The following is a 24,624-nucleotide window of genomic DNA, read 5'->3' as shown; positions in this document are numbered from 1 at the left end:
TCGGGGCGGTCCGAGGGCAGGGAACGGGGGGGTTGAATGGGGGCAGGGGTCCTGGGGGGGCAGTCAGGAAGGAGGGGGGTTGGATGGGGCGGTGGGAGGCAGTCAGGGGCGGGGGTTCCGGGGCGGTCAGGGGACAGGGAGTGGGGGGTGGGGCGGACGGGGCAGAGGTCCTGGGGGAGCTGTCAGGGAATAGGGAGGGTTGGATGGGGCAGGAGTCTGGGGGGGGAGGCAGGGGGCGAGAAGCAAGGGGGGGGCGGATAGGGGGCTGGGGCACAGCTTGGCACAGCCTCCCCATACCAGCTCTCCATACAATTTCCGAAACCCGATGTGGCCCTCAGGCCAAAAAGTTTGTCCGCCCTTGCCTTAGCATATGCATAACCCCAGTGCTATTGGTGACCATGCTGATCCAGCCATTTTTGCTTGTTGCTGATGCTATTTCCAGGTCACTATCCTAGCCCATTCAGAGCGGGGAGGGCCTCATTGGCATGCAGCAGTTTTCTAGCTCTGGGACATGAAAATGGTTTGAGTAGCTCTTTCCCTTTCCCCAGCTCCATGTCCCTCATACCCAGCACCAAGAGCTTCTCTAGCAGGTCACAGGCATTCAGTAGGCCAGACTCTCCCCTCACACTTGTGTAAATCAGGGGTAACTCCCCTGAAGTTGGTGGATTACACCAGCATGAAACTGACTCGTTTATCAGGGCTGTCAGACCCTGCATTGTTTCAGAGTAACAGCCGTGTTAGTCTGTATTCGCAAAAAGAAAAGGAGGACTTGTGGCACCTTAGAGACTAACCAATTTATTAGAGCATAAGCTTTCGTGAGCTACAGCTCACTTCCTCAGATGCATATCGTGGAAACTGCAGCAGACTTTATATATACACAGAGAATATGAAACAATACCTCCTCCCACCCCACTGTCCTGCTGGTAATAGACCCTGCATTGTTCTGCTGTTTACTCAGGAGAAGGGGCTGAAAGCCCCAGCCTGCCTGGTTAAGACGTCCAAGATACTATCTGTATGAGAACAGGAGACTGCCCCTGAGGGCGGATGACCAGGAGGGCGCAAAAAGAAGCAGGAAAGAAAATCAGTTGAGCCTCCTTATCTCTTCTCCTAGCTCCTTGCAGCTTTGGCTCTCTCGGTTTCTCTTCGTTTCACACTCAGACAAAGTCCTTTCTCTTTCTGCTGACTTAGCCCCTGAACGGGAGCAGAAGATCCTGTTGCGACACTTCCCTGGTTTAATCAGTGACCTCATAGGAATCGGTTCAGCACGGCAGCCACCAGGCTCTGCAGATCAGTGTGTGGTCTCCCTGTCAGGGCTCTGATCACCATCTCTCCCCACTCCCTTCCCTGCTACTGCAGATATGGAGCCCAGGGTGTTGCAGCTCCTTCTCATCCTCCATGTCTTGGCCCTCCCGGTCCAGCTCTGTGGTGAGTACAGAAGCTTTCTACACACATTCTTCCTGTACCATGAGGGACTTTTAAAGGTACCTCGCTGTTTCTCCCCACTTCCACTCCCATGCATGCATCGATTAACACATGCAGACCCCACCAGGGTAGATGGAGGCACTTCTCTTCTTCCCATTAAAAATAAACCACTGCTGAGTATTGGTGCTGCAGTAGGGGGTGCTCTACCCTGTAAGTCAGTACTGAAGCAATGCCCCAGCATGGTGCTAGGAAGTCCTGTGACATAACAGAGCTCCCGACTGTTCGTGAGCGTTAAAGAGTCCAGGCGGTTTTGTTGAGATTGAGGGTATTAGCCCTGATATCCTCCTGACCAAATCCCCTTGTGGTTTTAAGCCAGGATTCATCACGTCCTGCTTTAAACTGTTGTGTAGCTTTGCTGTATGCTGGGAAATAGATGTTGCCTTGTGCCTTCCTCTCCAGAGGTGGCTGCTTTTCACTAGTGGGTGGCATGATTTGCATCTTCTGGGATTCTTCAGGTTGGAAAGCATTGTATAAATGCTAGGTGTTTTTCTCTTGGCTAAGAACGAGCTTGAACTCCCTGAGAGAGCCCAGGTCTGCCTGTGAGCAGCCCAAGGTTCCTGCATGTCTTGCAGGCCTGGGGGAGTATTGCATATGAAAGGAAAGTTATACTTGTTATACTTGTTTCAGCTTGTGTCTGGCTCGCTTGGTTTTTATTTCCTCTCCATTTCTTGGAGTGTTGATGGTTTTCCTCTGAGCTGTAAGAGGTGAAAGGCCTTCAGACACCATGGCAATGGGCACTGTTTACGGCCCTGGATAGAAAAGGTGCAGACGATAAGCTCAGTGTTGCATTTCTTTTTCATTGGAGTGCAGGGCATTTTATAGCTAATGTTAAGGCCACCTGTGGGAGCAAGCTCTGCTCTTGGTGTGAACAAACAGCTTCTGTTGAATTGGGAGAGAGCCGGCATCCCAGTGAACTGCTCTCCCGCTTCCCACACCCTACGTTTTTTAAAGTTAATTTAATGCTCTGAGGTTCCTGGAGACCATCCATCTCTATCTGTGCCCAGAGCAGATGCAGCATGGGCACTGGCGATGGATGTCTCCCCCTTCCGAGTGCCTAAATCCTGATCTGGAGGGACCTCCTTCCTCTAGTGGAATGTAGGGTGAAAGCCTGGCCCCACAGAAGTCATTGTGGGTTTTGTTACTGAACAGGGGCCAGGGTTTCACCTTTGGTTTCGATGTCTTCTTGATCCTTGGCCCCTCTGCTGAGAGTGCCAGCCAAGGTGCCTAGTAGTGCTGGTTACGATACCCCCCTGGGGGTGAGGACACCTGTCCCCTACAGAGTTGTCCAAGACTCCCAATGTATTTCATGCAGACCACCAGCCAGATGGAACCAACTTTGTTATTGCTCACTTGGGACCAGATTCCAAGGGGTGGCTTAGAGTCGAAAGACTCTCCTTCCCAGTCCCCTCAGCCATACGGTCCTCTAGATTAGTAACATGCTAGTTTCAAACCCATGAGGTCACATAGCAGGCACATTCCTTAGGTACATTCAGCCCTTCAGTTATTCTTTTAATTGTGCATGGGCCTGCTGGCTTCTCTCCCTGCTGCCCCAAGGTCAGAGTCTCTCTGGGAGGAACCCCAATTCCTGCTTTCCAAGGCTCAAATCAGGCTGTCTAAAATAAGACTGCTCTCTCACCAGCTACTGGAGAGAGGCGCTAGAGAAATAAGGCTCCCCTAGATGGGTATTGCGGGGATCTGTGTCAAATAGACCCAAGGCTTTAGTTCCAAGACTTTGCTGGAGATCCCTGAAGAATGTGACATAGCACAGAAAGCGCTGATCAGATTCAGCCATGGCTAAGTCGTCCATCTCAGCTCTGTGTGTCCCAGGAAAACCCCATGTGCAGCCAGAGCTGCTGCTGCATCTCTTTATGAGGGAACCTATCTTCTTGTTCTCCCCCAAAGCACCTTCCAGCCCCGCTGAAACCAAAGCAACTGACCTTCCCAACCCAGACCACCAGTTTGGATACAGTTGCCCGGTCAGTAAGCTATTGTTTCCTTCCCTCTCATGTTAACAGCCTCCAGCACCTGCAGGAGATGGGCTGTTAGCGAGGCTGGCTTACTAAATGAGATTTAACATAGACTGTATAAAGCACCATGCATCTGTACTCCATCCCTTCTAGGCCATCCATGGGTTTGGCCTCAAATTTAAGGTAAGGGCACAATTCTGAATTTGAAAAATTTGAACCCAGAATGTTGGATTCCAGCCTAAGGACTAAGCTCTTAATATTTGTAAGTAAAAAACCACAACTCTTAGGGGGTTAGTGTTAGCAGGGACTGAACCAGCACCCTCCAGAGCTAGAGGCATGAATGCATCTTGCCTGTGCTAAACCCAGATCTGTGAGTGTGAATGCTGTCACAGGCTCTTAAATCTCTCTGTGGCTCAGCCACTAGAGAGAGCCCTATTGTATGAGCCTGGGTTACATTTACATGAAAGCTTAGCCCTGGTCTATGCTGAAAACTAGTGTTGGTATAATTAAGAAAATCCACACCTTGAGCGACACAGGTGCACTGACCTAACTCCTGGTGTAGGCAGCGCTATGCTGACAAGAGGGCTTCTCCCGATGACACAGCTACCACCCAGGGCCGTCCTTAAGCATACACGGCATACGAAGCTGCATAGGGCACGAAAATTTGGGGTACTCCTGGGTCTTAGCCCTGGTCTACACTACGAGTTTAGGTCAAATTTAGCAGCATTAGAGCGATTTAACCCTGCACCCGTCCACACAATGAATCCATTTCCTTCAACTTAAAGGGTTCTTAAAAACAATTTCTGTACTCCTCCCCCAACAAGGGGATTAGCACTGAAATTGACCTTGCTGGATCGAATTTGGGGCAGTGTGATCACAATTTGACAGTATTGACCTCTGGGAGCTATCCCAGAGTGCTTCATTGTGACCGCTCTGGACAGCACTCTCAGCTCAGATGCACTGGCCAGGTAGACAGGAAAAGGCCTGCGAACTTTTGAATCTCATTTCCTGTTTGGCCAGCGTGGCAAGCTGCAGATGAGTGCAGATCTCATCGGCAGAGGTGACTATGATGGAGTCCCAGAATCGCAAAAGAGCTCCAGGATGGACCGAATGGGAGGTACAGGATCTGACCGCTGTATGGGGAGATGAATCCATGCTATCAAAACTCCATTCCAAAAGATGAAATGCACAAGCATTTGAAAAAAACTCCAAGGACATGAAGGACAGAGACTATAACAGAGACCCACAACAGTGCCGCATGAAACTTAAGGAACTCAGGCAAGCCTACCAAAAAAACAGAGAGACAAATGGCCGCTCGGGGTCAGAGCCCCAGACATGCCGCTTCTCTGATGAGCTGCATTGCATTCTAGGGGGTGCAGCCACCACTATCCCACCCCTGTGCCTTGACTCCGTCAATGGATTATCACGCAACAGGGATGCACATTTCGGGGACGAGGAAGATAAGGAGGAGGAGGAGGAGAAGGAGGAGGAGGTTGAAGATAGTGCATAGCAAGCAAGCGGAGAAACCATTTTCCCTGAGAGCCAGGAACTGTTTCTCACCCTGGACCTGAAACCAGTACCCCCCAAACCCACCTAAGGTGGGCTCCTGGACCCACCAGGCATAGAAGGGACCTCTGGTGAGTGTACCTTTGTAAATATAATACATGGTTTAAAAGCAAGTGTGTTCAATGATTAATTTGCAGTCAGCACAGCTACTGGAAAAGTCTGTTAACGTGTCTGGGGATGTAGTGGAAATCCTCCAGGGACATCTTCATAAAGCTCTCCTGGATGTACTCCCAAAGCCTTTGCAAAAGGTTTCTGGGGAGGGCAGCCTTATTCCGTCCTCCATGGTAGGACACTTTACCACACCAGGCCAGTAGCATGTAGTCTGGAGTCATTGCATAACAAAGCATGGTAGTGTTTTCTGGCATTCAGGCAACATCCGTTCTTTATCTCTCTGTGTTATCCTCAGGAGAGTGATATCATTCATGGTCACCTGGTTGAAATAGAGTAATTTTATTAAGGGGATATTCAGAGGTGGTCATTCCTGCTGGGTTGTTTGTCTGTGGCTAAACAGAAATCTTCTCCGCTGTTAGCCATGCGATCTGGGGAGGGGTGAAGCGATCATCCCAGAGAATTGGTTGTGTGTGGGGGGTTTAATTGGGTTTGTGCTGCATGTTAACTCGAAAATCGCAGCCCCGCCTTTTAAATTGCCAGCCCATTTTAAATGGCTAATCCAATGGCTGTTTGGTATGGGAAATGGGGGTGCTGCTGCTTGAAACCATTCCCACATGTTATGAAGGTTAAAGAAGCCAAAAGACTGTGACTTACCATGGCTGTATGCAAGCCGAATTCTGTTGCCCGCTGGCCCTGCGTGTGTGATATCTCACACCAAACTGGCAGACCCCCAATGTAAGAGGCAAAATGTGACCTTTACCGAATGCACATGTGCTATGTAATGTTAACAGCAAGGTTCACCCTGAAAGAGTCTATCCATTGTTCTCTAAAATGTGTCTTTTTAACTACTACCTCTCCCTTTTTTTCCTCCTGCAGCGGCAAATGTTTCAACGCTCCCCCTATCATTTCCTTCCCAGAGGCTAGCGAAGATTAGAAGGCGAAAAAAATGCACTTGCGATGAAATGTTCTCTGAGCTCATGCAGTCCTCCCACACTGAAAGAGCCCAGCAGAATGCATGGAGGCAGACAATGTTAGAGTCCAGGAAAGCGCAATATGAACACGAGGACAGGTGGTGGGTTGAAGATAATAAGTGGCGGGTTGAAGATGATAGGTGGCGCCTGCTTGCTGACAGAAGGCAGGAGTCAATGCTGAGGCTACTGGAGGATCAAACTGATATGCTCTGGCGCATGGTTGAGGTGCAGGAAAGGCAGCATGAGCACAGACTGCCGCTATAGCCCCTGTGTAACCAACCGCCCTCCTCCCCAAGTTCCATAGCCTCCTCACCCAGATGCCCAAGAACACGGTGGGAGGGCCTCCGGGCACCCAACCACTCCATGCCAGAGGACTGCCCAAGCAACAGAAAGCTGGCATTCAATAAGTTTTAAAGTGCAGTGTGGCCTTCTCCTTCCCTCCTCCCCCACCCCTCCCGGGCTACCTTGGCAGTTATCCCCCTATTTGTGTGATGAATTAAAAAAGAATGCATGAATTTGAAGCAACAATGACTTTATTGTCTCTGCAAGCGGTGATCGAAGGGGGGAGGGGAGGGTGGTTAGCTTACACAGAAGTAGAGTGAACCAAGGGGGGGGCAGGGGGTGGGTTTTCATCAAGGAGAAACAAACAGAACTTTCACACCATAGCCTGGCCAGTCATGAAACTGGTTTTCAAAGCTTCTCTGATGCGCACCGTGCCCTCCTGTGCTCTTCTAATCACCCTGGTGTCTGCCTGCACGTAATCAGCAGCCAGGCGATTTGCCTCAACCTCCTACCCCGCCATAAACGTCTCCCCCTTACTCTCTCAGATATTGTGGAGCACACAGCAAGCAGTAATAACAATGGGAATATTAGTTTCGCTGAGGTCTAACCGAGTCAGTAAACTGCACCAGCACACTTTTAAACGTCCAAAGGCACATTCTGCTACCATTCTGCACCATTCAGCCTATAGTTGAACAGCTCCTGACTACTGCCCAGGCTGCCTGTGTATGGCTTCATGAGCCATGACATTAAGGGGTAGGCTGGGCCCCCAAGGATAACTGTAGGCATTTCAACATCCCCAACGGTTATTTTCTGGTCTAGGAAGAAAGTCCCTTGCTGCAGCTGTTGAAACAGACCAGAGTTCCTGAAGATGTGAGCATCATGTACCTTTCCCGGACATCCCCCGTTGATGTTGGTGAAACGTCCCTTGTGATCCACCAGTGCTTGCAGCACCATTGAAAAGTACCCCTTGCGGTTTATATACTCACCGGCTTCGTGCTCCGGTGCCAAAATAGGGATATGGGTTCCGTCTATTGCCCCACCACAGTTAGGGAATCCTATTGCAGCAAAGCCATCCACTATGACCTGCACATTTCCCAGAGTCACTACCCTTGGTAGCAGCAACTCAGTGATTGCGTTGGCTACTTGGATCACAGCAGCCCCCACAGTAGATTTGCCCGCTCCAAATTGATTCCCGACTGACTGGTAGTTGTCTGGCATTGCAAGCTTCCACAGTGGCCATCGCCACTCGTGAACTGTGAGGGCTGCTCTCATCTTGGTATTCTGGTGCTTCAGGGCAGGGGAAAGCAAGTTACAAAGTTCCAAGAAAGTGCCCTTATGCATGCGAAAGTTTCGCAGCCATTGGGAATCATCCCAGACCTGCAATACTATGCGGTTCCACCAGTCTGTGCTTGTTTCTCAGGCCCAGAATCGGTGTTCCTCAACATGAACCTGCCCCATTACCACCATGATGTCCACATTGCCGGGGCCTGTACTTTAAGAGAAGTCTGTGTCCGTGTCCTCATCACTCTCCTCACCGTGCTGCCGTCGCATACTCGCCTGCTTTTGCAGGTTCTCGTTCTGGTTCTGGTTCTGCATATAGTGCTGGATAATGTGCATGATGTTTAGAATGATCATAACTGCTGCGGTGATCTGAGTGGGCTCCATGCTTGCCGTGGTATGGCGTCTGCAGGAGAGCAGAGTGGCAGCAGAAGCGGCGGGTGGATGATGATGCTGACAGCAGTATGGCACCCGCTTGAAAAAAGACACAAAACAATTGTCAGCTTTTGCTTGCATGGAGGGAGGGGGGAAGCAAGGGGTAGGCTGGCAACAGACAGTGCAATATGACTGGTAGGCATTGTCATCTCCTGGGTGCTCATAGTGCTGCTGTCTGGGAGAGCAGCCTGAGGCAGAATGGCTCACTTAAGGATTGAACTCACAACCCTGGGTTTAGCAGGCCAATGCTCAAACCACTGAGCTATCCCTCTACCAATGTTCCAGGCAGGACTGAATCTCCATTAGACAAAACTTAAAGAAGAGAATGACCTGAGTCACTCCCATTTATGTCCAGGCACCCCTGACAGACCTCACCAAAGCCGGCCAAGAGTACCCAGGAGACAATGAGGATGGCTACCAGTCGTAATGCACCATCTGCTGCCACAAGGCAATGAGCTGCTGCTCTGTAGAAATGCAGTCCCGCGTCTGCCAGCACTTAGGAGACGTACGGTGACGGTGAGCTGAGCGGGCTCCATGCTTGCCATGGTATGGCGTCTGCACAGGTAACCCAGGAAAAAAGGCGTGAAATGATTGTCTGCCGTTGCTTTCACGGAGGGGGGGGGGGCCTGATGACGTGTACCCAGAACCACCCATGACAATGTTTTTTGCCCCATCAGGCATTGGGATCTCAACTCAGAATTCCAATGGGCAGCAGAGACTGCTGGAACTCTGAGATAGCTACCCACAGTGCCATGCTCTCGAAGTTGACACTAGCCTCAGTACTGTGGACACACTCCACCGACTTGGAGCATGGAGCAGGTCCTCAAGGAATCAATCCTGAAGCACTTACATGAGAGGAAAGTGATCAGGAACAGTCAGCATGGATTCAGCAAGGAAAGGTCATGCCTGACTAATCTAATCATAGAATCATAGAATCATAGAATATCAGGGTTGGAAGGGACCCCAGAAGGTCATCAAAAATGATTAGGGGTCTGGAACACATGACTTATGAGGAGAGGCTGAGGGAACTGGGATTGTTTAGCCTGCAGAAGAGAAGAATGAGGCGGGATTTGATAGCTGCTTTCAAGTACCTGAGAGGTGGTTCCAAAGAGGATGGATCTAGACTATTCTCAGTGGTAGAAGATGACAGGACAAGGAGTAATGGTCTCAAGTTGCAGTGGGGGAGGTTTAGGTTGGATATTAGGAAAAACTTTTTCACTAGGAGGGTGGTGAAACACTGGAATGCGTTACCTAGGGAGGTGGTAGAATCTCCTTCCTTAGAAGTTTTTAAGGTCAGGCTTGACAAAGCCCTGGCTGGGATGATTTAATTGGGGATTGGTCCTGCTTTGAGCAGGGGGTTGGACTAGATGACCTCTTGAGATCCCTTCCAACCCTGATATTCTATTTTTCTATGACTTAATGGTCTTAAGTGGGGAGGACACACACAATTGACTGTATAAAATCAATTTTGACTTCTATAAATTTGACCTCATTTTGTAGTGTAGTGTCCACCCTTCTGCCTCTTACTACCTGTATTACTATTACTATTACTATTATGATCCTTCCTGCAGGCTCCCACAGGCAGGCTCCCACTGCTGGCTGCTGCAGCCTGGTGAGTCTTCCTCCGGAGGGGATCCTCCGGAGGGGATCTATTAACTTAAAAGTGAAAAAGCCTCCAGCCTGCCAGACCTATTAACACAACACTGAAACTGTTAAAGAGCCATTCAAGTGGTAATGAAGCCATTTTACAGGCATTTGCCAACCCCCAGGTATATACTCAAAAAGAAAAGGAGTACTTGTGGCACCTTAGAGACTAACCAATTTATTTGAGCATGAGCTTTCGTGAGCTACAGCTCACTTCATCAGATGCTCACGAAAGCTCATGCTCAAATAAATTGGTTAGTCTCTAAGATGCCACAAGTACTCCTTTTCTTTTTGCGAATACAGACTAACACGGCTGTTACTCTGAAACCAGGTATATACTGTCCGTTTCTGAATTTACTGACAAAAACAGTTGTGCATTACTGTAATATTTACTCAGAACATGTTAGTCTTCAGGACCTTAGTTTAAAATTTGCTTTAAAAATATTTCATTAGTGTCGCTGAAGATTATAAAACCACATCTCTAAAAAGTCCTTACATAGATTTTTAGCTGCACAATCTGAGTATTCATCTTTAGCCTTAAATGCTTAGATATTCAGATATATAGTTTTTTAAATAAATCCTTCAAAAGACCACCCTTATCAAAAATACACATTTTAATTTTAATTACTGTGGTACAAAAAACTTGCTTCCAAATTCTTCCTGTCCTTTCCATCCATCCCTTTCTCCCTTCACCTCCCTGTTGAAGAGAGCCCTTATAGCAGGGGCGGGCAAACTTTTTGGCCTGAGGGCCACATCGGGTTTTGGAAATTGTATGGAGGGCCGGTTAGGGGGAGGGAGCGTGGCCCAGCCCCCATCCCCTATCCACCTCCCCCCGCTTCTGGCCCTCTGACGGCCTCCCTGGGACCCCTGTCCCATCCACCTCCCCTGCTCCCTGTCCCCTCACCGCCCCCGGAACTCCAGCCCCTGACTGCCCCCCGCTGCCCCGTCCAACCCCTCCTCTCATTCCTGATTGCCCCCCTGGGACCTCTGCCCCATCCAACAACCCCTTCTCCCTGACTTCCCCCAGAGCTCCTGCCCCTGACTGCCCCCCGCTGCCCCATCCAAACCCCACTCCTTCCTGACTGCCCCCCCAGGACCGCTGCCCCCATTCAACCCCCATGTTCCCCGCCCTCTGACCGCACCGACCTCTATCCACACCCCCACCCCATGACCACCACCCCAAACTCCCCTGCCCTCTATGCAACCCCCCACTCCCTGTCCCCTTACCGCACTGCCTGGAGCACCAGTGGCTGGAGCCAGCCACGCACAGTGCAGCCCAGAGACCGGGTCAGGCTGAGCTCTGCAGCTGCGCTGCCCCAAGAGCTCACCCCCCCTGCCACCCAGAGCATTGCGCCAGCAGCATGGTGAGCTGAAGCTGCGGGGGAACAGCGGGGGAGGGGCCGGGGGGGGGCGAGCCTCCTGAGCCAGGAGCTCAGGGGCCGGGCGGGAGGGTCCCGTTGGCCGGATGTGGCCCACAGGCCATAGTTTACCCACCTCTGCCCTAGAGGGACAACACCCCTTTCCTTCCAGATAGCTGGACAAATGAGTTTCCCTTTCTTTACTTCTGACTATTTGATGAATTAGTTTCAAGAGAACTCTCCAGCAAAATCAGTACCATAGTAAGAGGTAAAATCCTTTGTTATGCCTAAAATCTTTGGAAACATATTTTTTAAAGTTGGTGAAATTTCATAAACACATCTATTGTTATGGAGATCACACAAAGTAAATTAGTGTTCCCTTTTTCTAAAAGCAATGAACATTGTTATGAACACACTAAACCTCTGTGACTGATTAATTTAAAATAATATCTTTGTTACAAGTGAGTTAAATAGGTAGCAATCTGGAATGATTACTTTCTGAATCAATTCTGAAGCACTTAGAGGAGAGGAAAGTGATCAGGAACAGTCAGCATGTATTCACCAAGGGCAAGTCATGCCTGAGTAATCTAATTCCTTCTATGACGAGATAACTGGCTCTGTGGATGAGTGGAAAGCAATGGACGTGTTGTTCCTTGACTTTAGCAAAGCTTTTCACACGATCTCCCACAGTATTCTTGCCAGCAAGTTAAAGAAGTGTGGGCTGGATGAATGGACTATAAGGTGGATAGAAAGCTGGCTAGATTGTCAGGCTCAGTGGGTAGTGATCAATGGCTCCATGTCTAGTTAGCAGCAGGTATCAAGTGGAGTGCCCCAAGGGTCGGTCCTTGGGCCGGTTTTGTTCAATATCTTCATTAATGATCTGGAGGATGGCGCGGATTGCACCCTCAGCAAGTTTGCAGATGACGTTAAACTGGGAGGAGAGGGATAGCGGTTTGAGCATTGGCCTGCTAAACCCAGGGTTGTGAGTTCAATCCTTGACGGGGGCCATTTAGGGATCTGGAGCAAAAATTGGGGATTGGTCCTGCTTTAAGCAGGGGGTTGGACTAGGTGACCTCCTGAGGTCTCTTCCAACCCTGATATTCAATGATTCTATACGCTGGAGGGTAGGGATAGGATACAGAGGGCCCTAGACAAATTAGAGGATTGAGCCAAAAGAAATCTGATGAGGTTCAACAAGGACAAGTGCAGAGTCCTGTACTTAGGATGGAGGAATCCCATGCACTGCTACAGGCTAGGGACCGAATGGCTCAGCAGCAGTTCTGCAGAAAAGGACCTAGGGGTTACAGTGGACGAGAAGCTGGATATAAGTCAACAGTGTGCCCTTGTTGCCAAGAAGGCCAATGGCATTTTGGGCTGTATAAGTAGGGGCATTGCCAGCAGATTGAGGGACATGATCATTCCCCTCTATTCGACATTGGTGAGTACTGTGTCCAGTTTTGGGCCCCACACTACAAGAAGGATGTGAAAAAATTGGAAAACGTCCAGCGGAGGGTAACAAAAATGATTAGGGGGCTGGAGCACATGACTTATGAGGAGATGCTGAGGGAACTGGGATTGTTTAGTCTGCAGAAGAGAAGAATGAGGGGGGAGGGATTTGATAGCTGCTTTCAACTACCTGAGGGGGTTCCAAAGAGGATGGATCTAGACTGTTCTCAGTGGTAGAAGATGACAGAACGAGGAGTAATGGTCTCCAGTTGCAGTGGGGGAGGTTTAGGTTAGATATTAGGAAAAACTTTTTCACTAGGAGGGTGGTGAAACACTGGAATGGGTTACCTAGGGAGGTGGTGGAATCTCCTTCCTTTGAAGTTTTTAAGGTCAGGCTTGACAAAGCCCTGGCTGGGATGATTTAGTTGGGGATTGGTCCTGCTTTGAGCAGGGGGTTGGACTAGATGACCTCCTGAGGTCCCTTCCAACCCTGATATTCTATGATTCTATGATTCTATGAAGGTTTAAGAGTACATTTAAAACATAAAATCAGCTTAGAAATACTGATTAAGAAAATGTAAAAGAGAGAAGAGCTGCATCATGTATTCCATAATATTTAATGTTATATTCAGCAGGACAGCTGACTTGCCCTTACTACAAAGTTTTTGCAAATAAATCTCGGACAAACTTCAGGGCATATCAAAAAACCTGTGACTGATATTTTTTATTCCCAAGTTTAGTGCTTTTAATTGGGTATCTTCTGCATGTCCAGTCTTCACCATCTGGCATGCTGTAGAAAACATGCTCCATTTTCTTTAGAAAGAAATTGCAGAAGAGTGTTTTTTTCAAATGTCATTTGCTTCATTTGGGTTCAGGGACTTGGCTAGAAGGGGGAGTGAATCATAGAATATCAGGTCTGGAAGGAACCTCAGGAGGTCATCTAGTCCAACCCCCTGCTCAAAGCAGGACCAATCCCCAATTTTTGCTCTGGATCCCCTAAATGGCCCCCTTAAGGGCTGAACTCACAACGCTGAGTTTAGCAGGTCAATGCTCAAACCACTGAGCTATCCCTCCCCCCTGTGATAAAGTGTGATAAATAAAGGCATGGGTAGCTTCCTTTTATGGACACCCAGACAGTCAGTTAGCTATAAAGTCCCTCTTGGTAGCTGTTCTTTACTTGCTTTACCTAACAAGGGTTAAAAAGTCCCCCAGGTAAAGAAAAAAAAAGTGGGCACCTGACCAAAAGAGGCAATGGGAAGGCTAGAACTTTTTAAAATGGGGAAAGAAACTTTCCCTTCGTCTGTCCTCTCTGGGCTGGAGGGTCAGAGCTGCAATGCTGTAAACAGCTTAAGCCAGGTATGATCATAAATCATCAGATCATGCCTAGAACTACTTATCTGAACTCCAATGTGTAAGTAGATCAGAATGTTTAGCTAGACGCGATCAGGTTTATTTCTGTTATTTTTTAAGGCTTTTGGATCTCCTCCTGACTAACCCCTAATGCTTTTGTTTGCTTTAAGCTGAACCCCCAAGAAAGCTGTTTTGGGTGCCTAATTTTTGTAATTGTTTCTTTTAAGATCTAGCAAAAAGCCTAAGTTCCAGATGTATTTTTTCCCTTTTTGTTTCTAATAAAATTTACCTTTCTTAAGAACAGGATTGGATTTTTGGTGTCCTAAGAGGTTTGTGCATGTTGTTTGATTAGCTGATAGCCACAGCAAATTTCCTTTGTTTTCTTTTTCAGCTCTTCCCCGGAGGGGGGAGTGAAAGGGCTTGAGGGTACCCCACAGGGAGGAATTCCCAAGTGTGCCTTCCTGGGTTCAAAGGGGTTTTTTTGCATTTGGGTGGTGGCAGCGTTTACCAAGCCAAGGTCAGAAAGAAGCTGTAACCTTGGGAGTTTAATACAAACCTGGAGTGGCAAATATTAATTTTTAAAATCCTTGCGGGCCCCTACTTCTGCACTTGGAGTGACAGAATGGGGATTCAGCCTTGACAGGGAGGGAAGAGAAGCAGGAGACAGTGGGGAGAGGGCAGGGCCTGGGCAGAGTGGGGCAGGGCCTGGGGCAGAGCAGGAGTGGAGTATAGGTGGGGCTACAGGCCGAAGAGGTGGGCTGGGGAGCTTCAGCCACTGCCCATGACAGCAGGTAAGAGCGGGTCGGCTCCCGCACAGCCAGTGCGCGCTGCAGACCCCTTAGGCAGGGGCCGTATTCACAGAGCCAAATGCGCCAGAGCTGCGCATTCTGCCTGAGGGAGAGGGTACGGGAGTCTCTGCAGGGAACTGTGACTCTCCGCCGCCATGAGGCTCGGTACCCTTTGCTGCCTCATCCCTCCCCGCTTCCCCCCCGCAAGGCTGCAAGCCCGGGCTGCCTTTGGGCATACGGGCACCAGTTTAATAATACTATGTAGGGCCCCATAAATCCTAAGGATGGTCCTGCTACCACCACTCGTTTAGGTGGTTTTGTAATGTCAGTGGCAGCGTTCTCTCCCATCGGCATAGAGCAGCTACACGAGCGATCTTAGGGCATGGCTACACTTGCAGATGTAGAGCGCTTTGAGTTAAACCAGCCTTCGGAGAGCGCTGCAGTCTGTCCACACTGACAGCAACAAGCGCACGGGCGTGGCCACATTTGCAGCACTTGCAGCGGCATTGGGAGCAGTGCGTTATGGGCAGCTATCCCACAGAGCACCTCTTCCCATTCTGGCGCTGTGGCTTGGGGGAAGGGGAGGGGGTGCAGGGCATTCTGGGTCCTGTCCCAACGCCCTGTGATGCATCGGTTTGTATCCCAGCAATCCCTGTGCTTCCGTCCACACTTGGCGCCATCTTTCAACATTTTCTGTACTGCGCGCTCTGTCTTCCCTTTTGGTCTGCGGGAATGGAGCCCGAACTGCTGAAGAATATGCTGACGAGTCTCGCCAGCACGTCATGTTTGTCAGTTGAGTTACTCCTTAAGATCCAAACTGACAGTGAGGACTCCGCCGATGATATCAACTCGAGTAACACATATGACACGAGTTTGCTTGATGAGTTTGCCGATGAAGTGAGCTGTAGCTCACGAAAGCTCATGCTCAAATAAATTGGTTAGTCTCTAAGGTGCCACAAGTCCTCCTTTTCTTTTTGAGTTTGCTTGTGGCATTCACGGACATGCTCACCACCGTGGAACTCCGGTTTTGGGCTCGGGAAACAAGCACTGGGTGGTGGGATCACATCGTCAGGCACGTCTGGGATGATGAGCAGTGGCTGCAAAACTTTCCGATGAGGAAAGCCACTTTCATGGGACTGTGTGATGAGCTCGCCCCCACCCTGCGGCGCAAGGACACGAGATTTAGATTTCCAAAACACAGTTCTCTTAAAGCAACCCAGCCTTGAGCTCTCACCCAGTGAATCTCTGGAGTGAGATACTCAAATATACGCTTACAGCCAGTTCTTCTTAACTAAACTAAAATTTATTAAAAAAGAAGAGAGAGAGAGAGAGAGAGAGAATATAGGTTAAAAGATCATTACACATACAGATATGAATAAAGTTCATAGGTCAGTTTTATAGTAGAGAGGGTGAGTTTTCGAGTTGCAGAGAGTTTGTTCCAGAATCAGTTCATCAGGTTATAGTCCAATGTCCAATATCCAACATTAGGGCAATCCAGAATGGAACTGAAGACCACAGACTTATGACTCAAACTTCCCCTGATGAAACTTAAGTAGATCTGAGGTAACAGGATCAGGGCCCAAGCATTCTTTTATAGACCACTGGCAGACTATGATAGTCTCTTGACTGCAGATATTCCTTGGGTGAAGAATAGTTGCTTAGAAATAGAATTACCTATTTCCTATGTATACACAGGTAACTAGTTGCATTCATCAGCATAAGGTAATTATCCATTAAGCCGTGCATAGACAGTTTACTACAAACTTCAAAGAGAAATATAGACAATGAAATTATTACATTCAGGTTTCATCTAAATGCTAATATTCCCTTTTGATCTCTGAATCAATAGATATAGTAACAGACCTGAACCATCTGTTTACATGGTTAACATCTAACAAGATATAAGTAAACACATACAATTAGTATTACCTCTAATTCTCTAACCATACAGGTTTGCATTTCAAAGCGCTAGTCTATTTAACATGAAATGGCCCTACATACCATTTACATACTTTTTAAACATGTCTCTAAAGGTTAAATTAGGATCATTTAGCCTATGAGCTGCTTAACCCTTTCTGGCCTTGTGTCACATTATCCAAATTGCATCTAATGGAAAATATAGCAACATCTCATCTCCTATAAGGCTGTTTTTATTAATCATGGTATATGGGAAGCAATGGACAGGCACTGGTCTCCTTGCTGGGAGACCTCAGTTCTCTTTAAGGTCAGGCTTGACAAAGCCCTGGCTGGGATGATTTAGTTGGGGATTGGTCCTGCTTTGAGCAGGGGGTTGGACTAGATGACCTCCTGAGGTCCCTTCCAACCCTGATATTCTATGATTCTATGATTCTTCCTGGCTCTGCATGATTTGTTGTGGGACTTCAGACAAGTCATTTCCCCTTCTCTGTGCCTCAGTTTCCTAAAGGGGGACTTTGCTTTGTGAAGCAATTTGAGATCTACGGATGATACTCTCTGAGTGTTACAGACTTGCTGTTTTTCTCACACAGCTGCCTACCTTTTACTCTCTGTGCCATGGCATTCATTCTCTCCTTCCATTCTTCCTTCCTTTGTTTTTATCCAAGAAATCCCCAGGGGAAATTCTGCTCTGATCAAATGCCTGAACATGGAGCTCTTGAGACTCAGCCAGGATCTATCAGAGGAGCTGAACCCCAGTGTGTATGTGGCCCTTCGTCTTTCTGCTGACCACAGCCTGAAGAAAGAAGCCCAGTACCTCCAGAGGCTGAAGGATGTCTTCCAGCCCAGCACCAGCAGGTACGGCCAATGGAGCCATCAGGAGTGGCGCAAGGAGCAGGGCCCCTCTGTATCTTGCCACTTGCAGGAGCACCCTGGGGCAAAGGCATCCCAGATGAACAAGCTTTTCCCCTGCCCTCCACAAAGCCCATCTTCTTCCTGTCATGGACTCCTCTCAAAGGGGCTGGCTTTCTGCTCACTTGTGTGTGTTGACCTCGTAGGCTTGCCCCAGGATCCAGTGCCCCGGCTGCATTGATGTGCCAGGGGAGGTACCCGGACAGTATGAGGGTAGGCATAGCTCTCTGCTGATTTACAGCTGGCGTGGGGCTGGATGCATTTACAGGCTCCTGTCAGGTACACAAAAGCACAAGGTTATGGTCAATCAGGCCCCAAACTCTGCTAAGGATCTTCAGAGCTGTCCTAGAGCTGGTGTTTGCTGCCCCTGGGAACGCAGTTCCCCTCAGCCGGTGGGGGAGGATCGGGGGGGGGGGGGACATGTGGGAAGGAGGAGCCATGTGGTGAGTATTTGGCTTGTGTTGTCACCTCAGCTCTGTAGCAGGTGGCCAGCAGAAGCAGCCCAACACAGGCCGCCTGGCTCTGTACCTCCTAGCACTGCGGGCTGCCTGCCAGGACATGGACACGCTCCTCGGGAGGCAGCTGGTGACCCAGCTGAAGTACCATCTGCACAAGGAGAAGGAGCAGATAGGTAAGAGGGTGCTGCTCGGGGCTAGCACCGAGGGTTACTGCAGAGCATGGCAGGAAGCTGCCTGGGGTGGCGTGCAGCATCTCTGGGCCACTTCCTAGCTCAGTGTCCCTGCCAGAGAATGGCTGTCAGTGGAACCCTCATTCTCTGCTCACAGCTCAGACCCAGCAGCAATACCCCTCCTGGGCCATTCACAACAGAGAGTCACGCTGAGAACACCAGGAAGCATCTGTCCATCCAATTCTCACCCCCACCCTCAACTCTGTATGCACTGAGTGGGGAGTTGAAGGGGGGCAGTGGCTTGGATTACAAGCTTGCTGTGTTGGTTCCATCCAATGGGGTGCGATGAGGAGAGTCCCTGGTGCAGAGTCCTGGGGCATGGAGGGGGAAGGATGGCTCGTGCTGGGGGGAGGGGAGCACAAGCTGCTTTCTTCCTCCTGATTCCTTTCTCCTGCTCACAGCTTTCAAAGGGAATGGCCGTCCCATCACCAGTTACTACCAGTACAGCCTGGGGGTCTTGGCCCTGTGTGTCCATGGCAAGAAGATTGACACCCATGTGATCCAGAAGCTCCTCAGTGCTGAGAAGCACAAGTTCACGCACGGCGTCAAGCTCTCCATGGGTACGTACTTGTCAGAATGGTCCTCTGTGCCAGCTCCCCAGGCTTGCTGGCCTTCCTGCCATGGCTGGAGACAGCACAGCCTTTGCATCTCCCTTGGGAGGCACATGAAAGTCAGCTCCCCCTGAGAGGGGTTTGAGTTCTCCCATTCTCAGCTCTGCACTCCAGCCACACAGGGCCATGGCTCCACTGAAGTAACTTGGGCAGGGGTGTTTCTCCTTGTAACCCCTTCTCCTGCTCTTCCTCACACAGACACGAAGGCCATGGCAGGCTTGGCCTTCACCTGCCTGGAGCAGGCCAACCTCTACGAGCCCAAGCTAGTGGCAGCAATCAACCTGGCTATCCAGAGAGTGACGGGCAGTATTCTCCAGGCTCAGACCACCAAGGGCACCTTTGGCAACATCTTCAGTAGCCCACTGGCCATGCAGGTGGGCAGAGCGGGTCTCTGGAGCACGTCCTCCTCCTGCATGGTTTGCAGGATCCCAGCATTGCCAGCTTCCCAGGGTGGCATGGAGGGGAGATGCCACCGTAGCGTAGCCCCTTCTTCTGGGGGAGCCCTCTGAGGATACGTCTGCACTGCACACGAAGCCTGTGGGTCATCCACACTGCAAAGAAGGACTGTGGCACCGAGTCTCAGAGCCTGGGTCAGCTGACTTGGCTCACCCTGCAGGCAGCATGGACATTTGGTTGCACTGGAACCCGAACTCTGAAACCTGGTAAGGGGGTTGGGTCTGAGAGCCCGGGCTCCAGCCTGAGCTGCACGTCTACACAGCTATTGTCAGCCCTGTAGCGCAAATCCTGCAAGCCCAAGTCAGCTGACCCAGGCTCTGAGGCAGGCTGTGTAGCTGTACCCTCAGTGTTTCCAAGTCCATGCTTGAACGTCCACACGGCTTTGTGAACTTGGGTTTACTGTTGCTGGACTTGGATCTCAGCTGTGCTAATACGTCCATGCTGCACTACACGGACCTTCTGACTGGTGTCTATGGCTTGAGCTCCATCCACACTGCAAAGTGACAGGGGTTGGACCCAAGTTGCAGCAGGACTTGGGTGCTGACCCAGTGCTGACCTCGGGTGCTGACCTGGGCCCTGAGCACTTGCTGACCAAAGTCAGACTGATTTGTGTGTGGATGAAGGGGGGGCTTGGGCTCAAACCTGAGTCAGAGCTGGGCTTAGTGTGCAGTGTAGACATACTCCAGGTCACATGCTTGTCCATCAGCATGACCTCTGCCCTGCCCCTATCTTCTTACCGTACAGAGTACAATCTGGCTTAAAGGGACATTGTCCATTTAAAAACATAGGGTCTGGGTCAGATTTCACACTGATGTTCTGCTTCAGTGGAGTTATGCCTGATCTACATTAGCATCTGGCTGAGGTAGGTTTTTTTCCCAATGTCCTTGCCTGATTTAGTACCATAAAACTGACAGAGGTCAGCAAATCAAATCCAGTCTTTATCACCAGGCTAGCTAGGTTTCTGAGATCTCTTAGCCTCACTCCTTGCTGGAAGGCAGCCACCTCTGGGGTGGAAGGGAGCTGCGCTTTAGCAATGTCCATCATCACTGCACAGTCACTTAGGATAGGAAATTAAGAACAATTTCAGCTGATCCTGGAGGGGGAAGAATGATCCCATGTTGGAATTTGAAGACACTGGAGTTAACAGCTTCCACTCTGAGAAAAAGTGCCAGTCAATGCATGAGGGCCACAAGCAGAAAGGGCCTTGGTTTTATGTCTCATCCATTCATTTGCTTTTTGTACTTGGCTCAGCTCAGATAGAAAAACTAGTTCATAGAATCATAGAATATCAGGGTTGGAAGGGTCCTCAGGAGGTCATCTAGTCCAACCCCCTGCTCAAAGCAGGACCAATCCCCAATTAAATTATCCCAGCCAGAGCTTTGTCAAGCCTGACCTTAAAAACTTCTAAGGAAGGAGATTCTACCACCTCCCTAGGTAATGCATTCCAGTGTTTCACCACCCTCCTAGTGAAGAAGTTTTTCCTACTATCCAACCTAAACCTCCCCCACTGCAACTTGAGACCATTACTCCTTGTCCTGTCCTCTTCTACCACTGAGAATAGTCTAGAACCATCCTCTCTGGAACTACCTCTCAGGTAGTTGAAAGCAGCTATCAAATCCCCCCTCATTCTTCTCTTCTGCAGACTAAACAATCCCAGTTCCCTCAGCCTCTCCTCATAAGTCATGTGTTCCAGACCCCTAATCATTTTTGTTGCCCTTCGCTGGACTCTCTCCAATTTATCCACATCCTTCTTGTAGTGGGGGGCCCAAAACTGGACACAGTACTCCAGATGAGACCTCACCAATGTCGAATAGAGGGGGACGATCACGTCCCTCGATCTGCTGGCTATGCCCCTACTTATACATCCCAAAATGCCATTGGCCTTCTTGGCAACAAGGGCACACTGTTGACTCATATCCAGCTTCTCGTCCACTGTCACCCCTAGGTCCTTTTCCGCAGAACTGCTGCCTAGCCATTCGGTCCCTAGTCTGTAGCTGTGCATTGGGTTCTTCCGTCCTAAGTGCAGGACCCTGCACTTATCCTTATTGAACCTCATCAGATTTCTTTTGGCCCAATCCTCCAATTTGTCTAGGGCCCTCTGTATCCTATCCCTGCCCTCCAGCGTATCTACCTCTCCTCCCAGTTTAGTATCATCCGCAAATTTGCTGAGAGTGCAATCCACACCATCCTCCAGATCATTTATGAAGATATTGAACAAAAATATCTTCCAAATGTAGTTGATCGGTTGTGGTTCCTGGTTCTCCTGCACTAGCGCATGGCCAGCCTCTCTGAGTTTCTAACATAGGGTGAGAAGGGGTGAAATTGAAAACCTGATTTATCTGAATCTTTTCTGAGTGCCAGGCCAAAATTATTTGGCATTGCTTCTTTAATGGAAAGCACTCCTCAGCATGATGATGATTAGGGCTCTGTGTCTTTCACAGAGGTTGCAGAAATCATGGATTCCATGACTTTCTGCAACCTCTGTGACTTCTGCAGTGGCTGGTGTGGCAGAATCCAGGGCTGCCCAAGCAGCTGGCCCCAGGGACCACCTGAGCAGCAGCCAGTGCAGCTGGCCCTGGGGACCGCCTGAACAGTGATCCCAGGGGCTGTGGGAGCAGCTGCAGCTGGTGCTGGTGCCTCTGACCCCTGAGTCCCCCACCCAGCAGTGGTCCCCCAGCTTCCCCATCCAGAGCAGTGCCTGCCCCCCTCCCCCGCAGCTGGCCGCCAGCTAAGATTTAGTCAGGGGTATTTATAGCACAAGTCATGGAGAGGTCATGGGCTGTGAATTTTTGTTTATTGCCCGTGACCTGTCCATGACTTTTACTAAAAATACCCTTGACTAAATCATAAACTTAATGATCAGCAGTGTTATTTAGCTGTAAGCGTGTTTGGCGCACGTGGGCCAGTCACTGACCCCAGGGACAACACCACCCCAGGCCCCCGACTATCTGCCCCCACATGTTAAGCTGTGTCAGGCTGCTGACACTTCACCCCTGCAGGTGTTACTACCCTTCCCTTCTTCTTACAGCAGTATGCTCCATTTTATCCTGGCCCCACATTCTGCCCTGGGTGGGAGCAAACTGAGCAGGTGTCGGCCCACCCAACTTGCATGAAGGAAAGTAGCTGCCTTGCAGGGGGTGCCGTGTGTGGGACTGTTTCTCCTTCAGCACCGAGTCCTGTGCCAGGGTTGAATAAAGAGTGCAGAGGGAGGGGCTCTGTGGCAGCTGGACCTCATCCTGCACACCAGATGGTTCACTTTCCCCTGCAATTGGCTTTGAAGCAGGGGGGTCAGATGTTTGAAATAAGGCTTCTCTCCCTTCCTTTGAACCCTTCATGTTAGCTCTTGATTGCCACCGGGATGAGCAAGAAGCCAGAGTGTCCCAAAGGCATGGATGCCCTGCTGGGGAGCCTGGAACAGGGTCACTTCCAGAACCCCATGATCATGTCCCAGCTGCTGCCCGTGCTGGATGGCAAGAGCTACCTGGACATCGCCACCATGGAGTGCCGGGCAGAGCAAGGTAACAGGAAAGACAGGGATGCTAGAGTGAGGGGCAGGGTTTGGGGGCCCTGGGTCCCATGCCTAGTGGCAGATCCCACAAAGAGGAAGGGAAGGGGGGAGCCTGGAGTTACAGTCACTGCAATGGGGGCCTTTGAGGAAAGGCTAGGGTGGAAAAATCCCAGGAGCCCAGCAAACATGCCCCGAGAAGGAGGGAGGACTAGGACAGCAAGTTTCATGCTAGGGCTCCCCACAGGGGTCTGCATGACTATTGGTGGTTCTGACAGCCTCTCCCTCTTTCTCAGACACTTTGGAGCGAGACACCAGGTGCCCGGGATCCAGGACAGTAATTCTGGGGACCAAGATGATCACCGTTCACCTGGCTGTGGAGCACCCTCCGAGCCCTGAGACACTGTACAACCACTCCATCCAGATGCCCTTTGAGTCCTCCCTCCTGGACTTGCTGAGAACTGCTGCAGAGCAGGGCCCTGGGCAGTTCACGTGAGAGCTTCCTGCTTGTGCTGGGAACAGACTGATGGGGAGGCCTGGCTGCAGGGCAGGCCTGGAAAGAGGAGCGTGCTGCCTCCTAAACTGCGGGGGAGGCAGTCCAGGGCATGCCCACCCACAATGCTAGCAGGGAATCTGCCTGCACAACCCCAGGACTAATGCTAGGAAGAGTGGCCCAGGGCCCAGGCCTGTAAGGCAGAGCTCCTAGGTTCTGTTCCTGGCTCTGACACTCATTCACTGCATGTCCTTGGATAAGTTGCTGCCCCTCTCTGTGCCTCAGTTCTCCCCGCCCCACCTCGTAACATGGGGATGATCACACCCACCAACCTGCCGTGAAGTGCTCTGAGACCTTTCGGTGCAACATGCCGTTAGTTCAGTAACAACACGAGTGTCCCATCCTCCTCCTGGACCTGGTCTGGGTTTTCCAGGCTCCCTCAGGGATTCCAGACAGTTACCAGGTGTCAGATTCTTATGACAGTTCTGGGACATCCGTCACTATGAAACAACCCCTCTGTGTTCGAATAGGCTGTAGTTTCTGCAGGGATCTACTGGGTATGTGGGGAAGGTCTGTACAAGTGGGATGATCCTAAAGGGAGATTAACAGGGTCTCCCCAAACCTGGCATCTGCCTCAGTTTCCCCACTCTTGTGCTAGCCAGCAGCCCAGCTCACAAGCCAGCACATTGGGGAAGCTTCCTCCAGTGTCAGCGTTTCAATCCCTTCTCCAAGGGGGGGATTTATTGTTCACATAAACTCAGTGCAACATCAGTCCAGATGGGTGAATCAGGCCCTGCCATCTTGTAAGAAGCTTACAAGAAGTGGAAGATTGGACAAATGACCAGGGAAGAGTATAAAAATATTGCTCAGGCATGCAGGAGTGAAATCAGGAAGGCCAAATCACACTTGGAGTTGCAGCTAGCAAGAGATGTTAAGAGTAACAAGAAGGGTTTCTTCAGGTATGTTAGGAACAAGAAGAAAGTCAAGGAAAATGTGGGCCCTTTACTGAATGAGGGAGGCAACCTAGTGACAGAGGATGTGGAAAAAGCTAATGTACTCAATGATTTTTTTGCCTCTGTCTTCACAAACAAGGTCAGCTCCCAGATTACTGCACTGGGCAGCACAGCATGGGGAGGAGCTGACCAGCCCTCTGTGGAGAAAGAACTGGTTCAGGATTATTTAGAAAAGCTGGACGTGCACAAGTCCATGGGGCTGGATGCACTGCATCCAAGGGTACTAAAGGAGTTGGCGGATGTGATTGCAGAGCCATTGGCCATTATCTTTGAAAACTCATGGTGAGCGGGGGAAGTCCCGGACGACTGGAAAAAGGCTAATGTAGTGCCCATCTTTAAAAAAGGGAAGAAGGA

General features: G+C 50.1%; 1 protein-coding gene across 8 annotated transcripts in view; it reads left to right on the top strand.

Moving 5' to 3' along the window:
* The window catches only part of TCN2 (transcobalamin 2), a 35,943-nt gene that overhangs the window by 1,899 nt on the left and 9,420 nt on the right, over window positions 1-24,624 (top strand). For 4 of the 8 annotated variants that reach the window (XM_084648930.1, XM_084648929.1, XM_084648932.1 and 1 more), the window contains 7 exons: window positions 1,357-1,425; window positions 17,261-17,450; window positions 17,978-18,135; window positions 18,594-18,752; window positions 19,002-19,177; window positions 22,600-22,777; window positions 23,061-23,256. In XM_084648930.1, the coding sequence (XP_084505056.1) occupies window positions 1,359-1,425; window positions 17,261-17,450; window positions 17,978-18,135; window positions 18,594-18,752; window positions 19,002-19,177; window positions 22,600-22,777; window positions 23,061-23,256 (1,124 nt within the window). In that variant the 5' untranslated portion in view covers window positions 1,357-1,358. Of the gene's footprint in view, window positions 1-1,188; window positions 1,426-17,260; window positions 17,451-17,977; window positions 18,136-18,593; window positions 18,753-19,001; window positions 19,178-22,599; window positions 22,778-23,060; window positions 23,257-24,624 lie in introns of all 8 variants that reach the window. The other 4 variants (XM_084648927.1, XM_084648926.1, XM_084648928.1 and 1 more) reach the window with 1 other exon arrangement.

Source organism: Lepidochelys olivacea (assembly GCF_965140295.1).
Source record: "Lepidochelys olivacea isolate rLepOli2 genome assembly, chromosome: 15".
Taxonomy (NCBI): domain Eukaryota; kingdom Metazoa; phylum Chordata; order Testudines; family Cheloniidae; genus Lepidochelys; species Lepidochelys olivacea.
The sequence above is the reverse complement of the archived record's forward strand: the minus strand, read 5'-3'. Positions and strand labels throughout refer to the sequence as shown.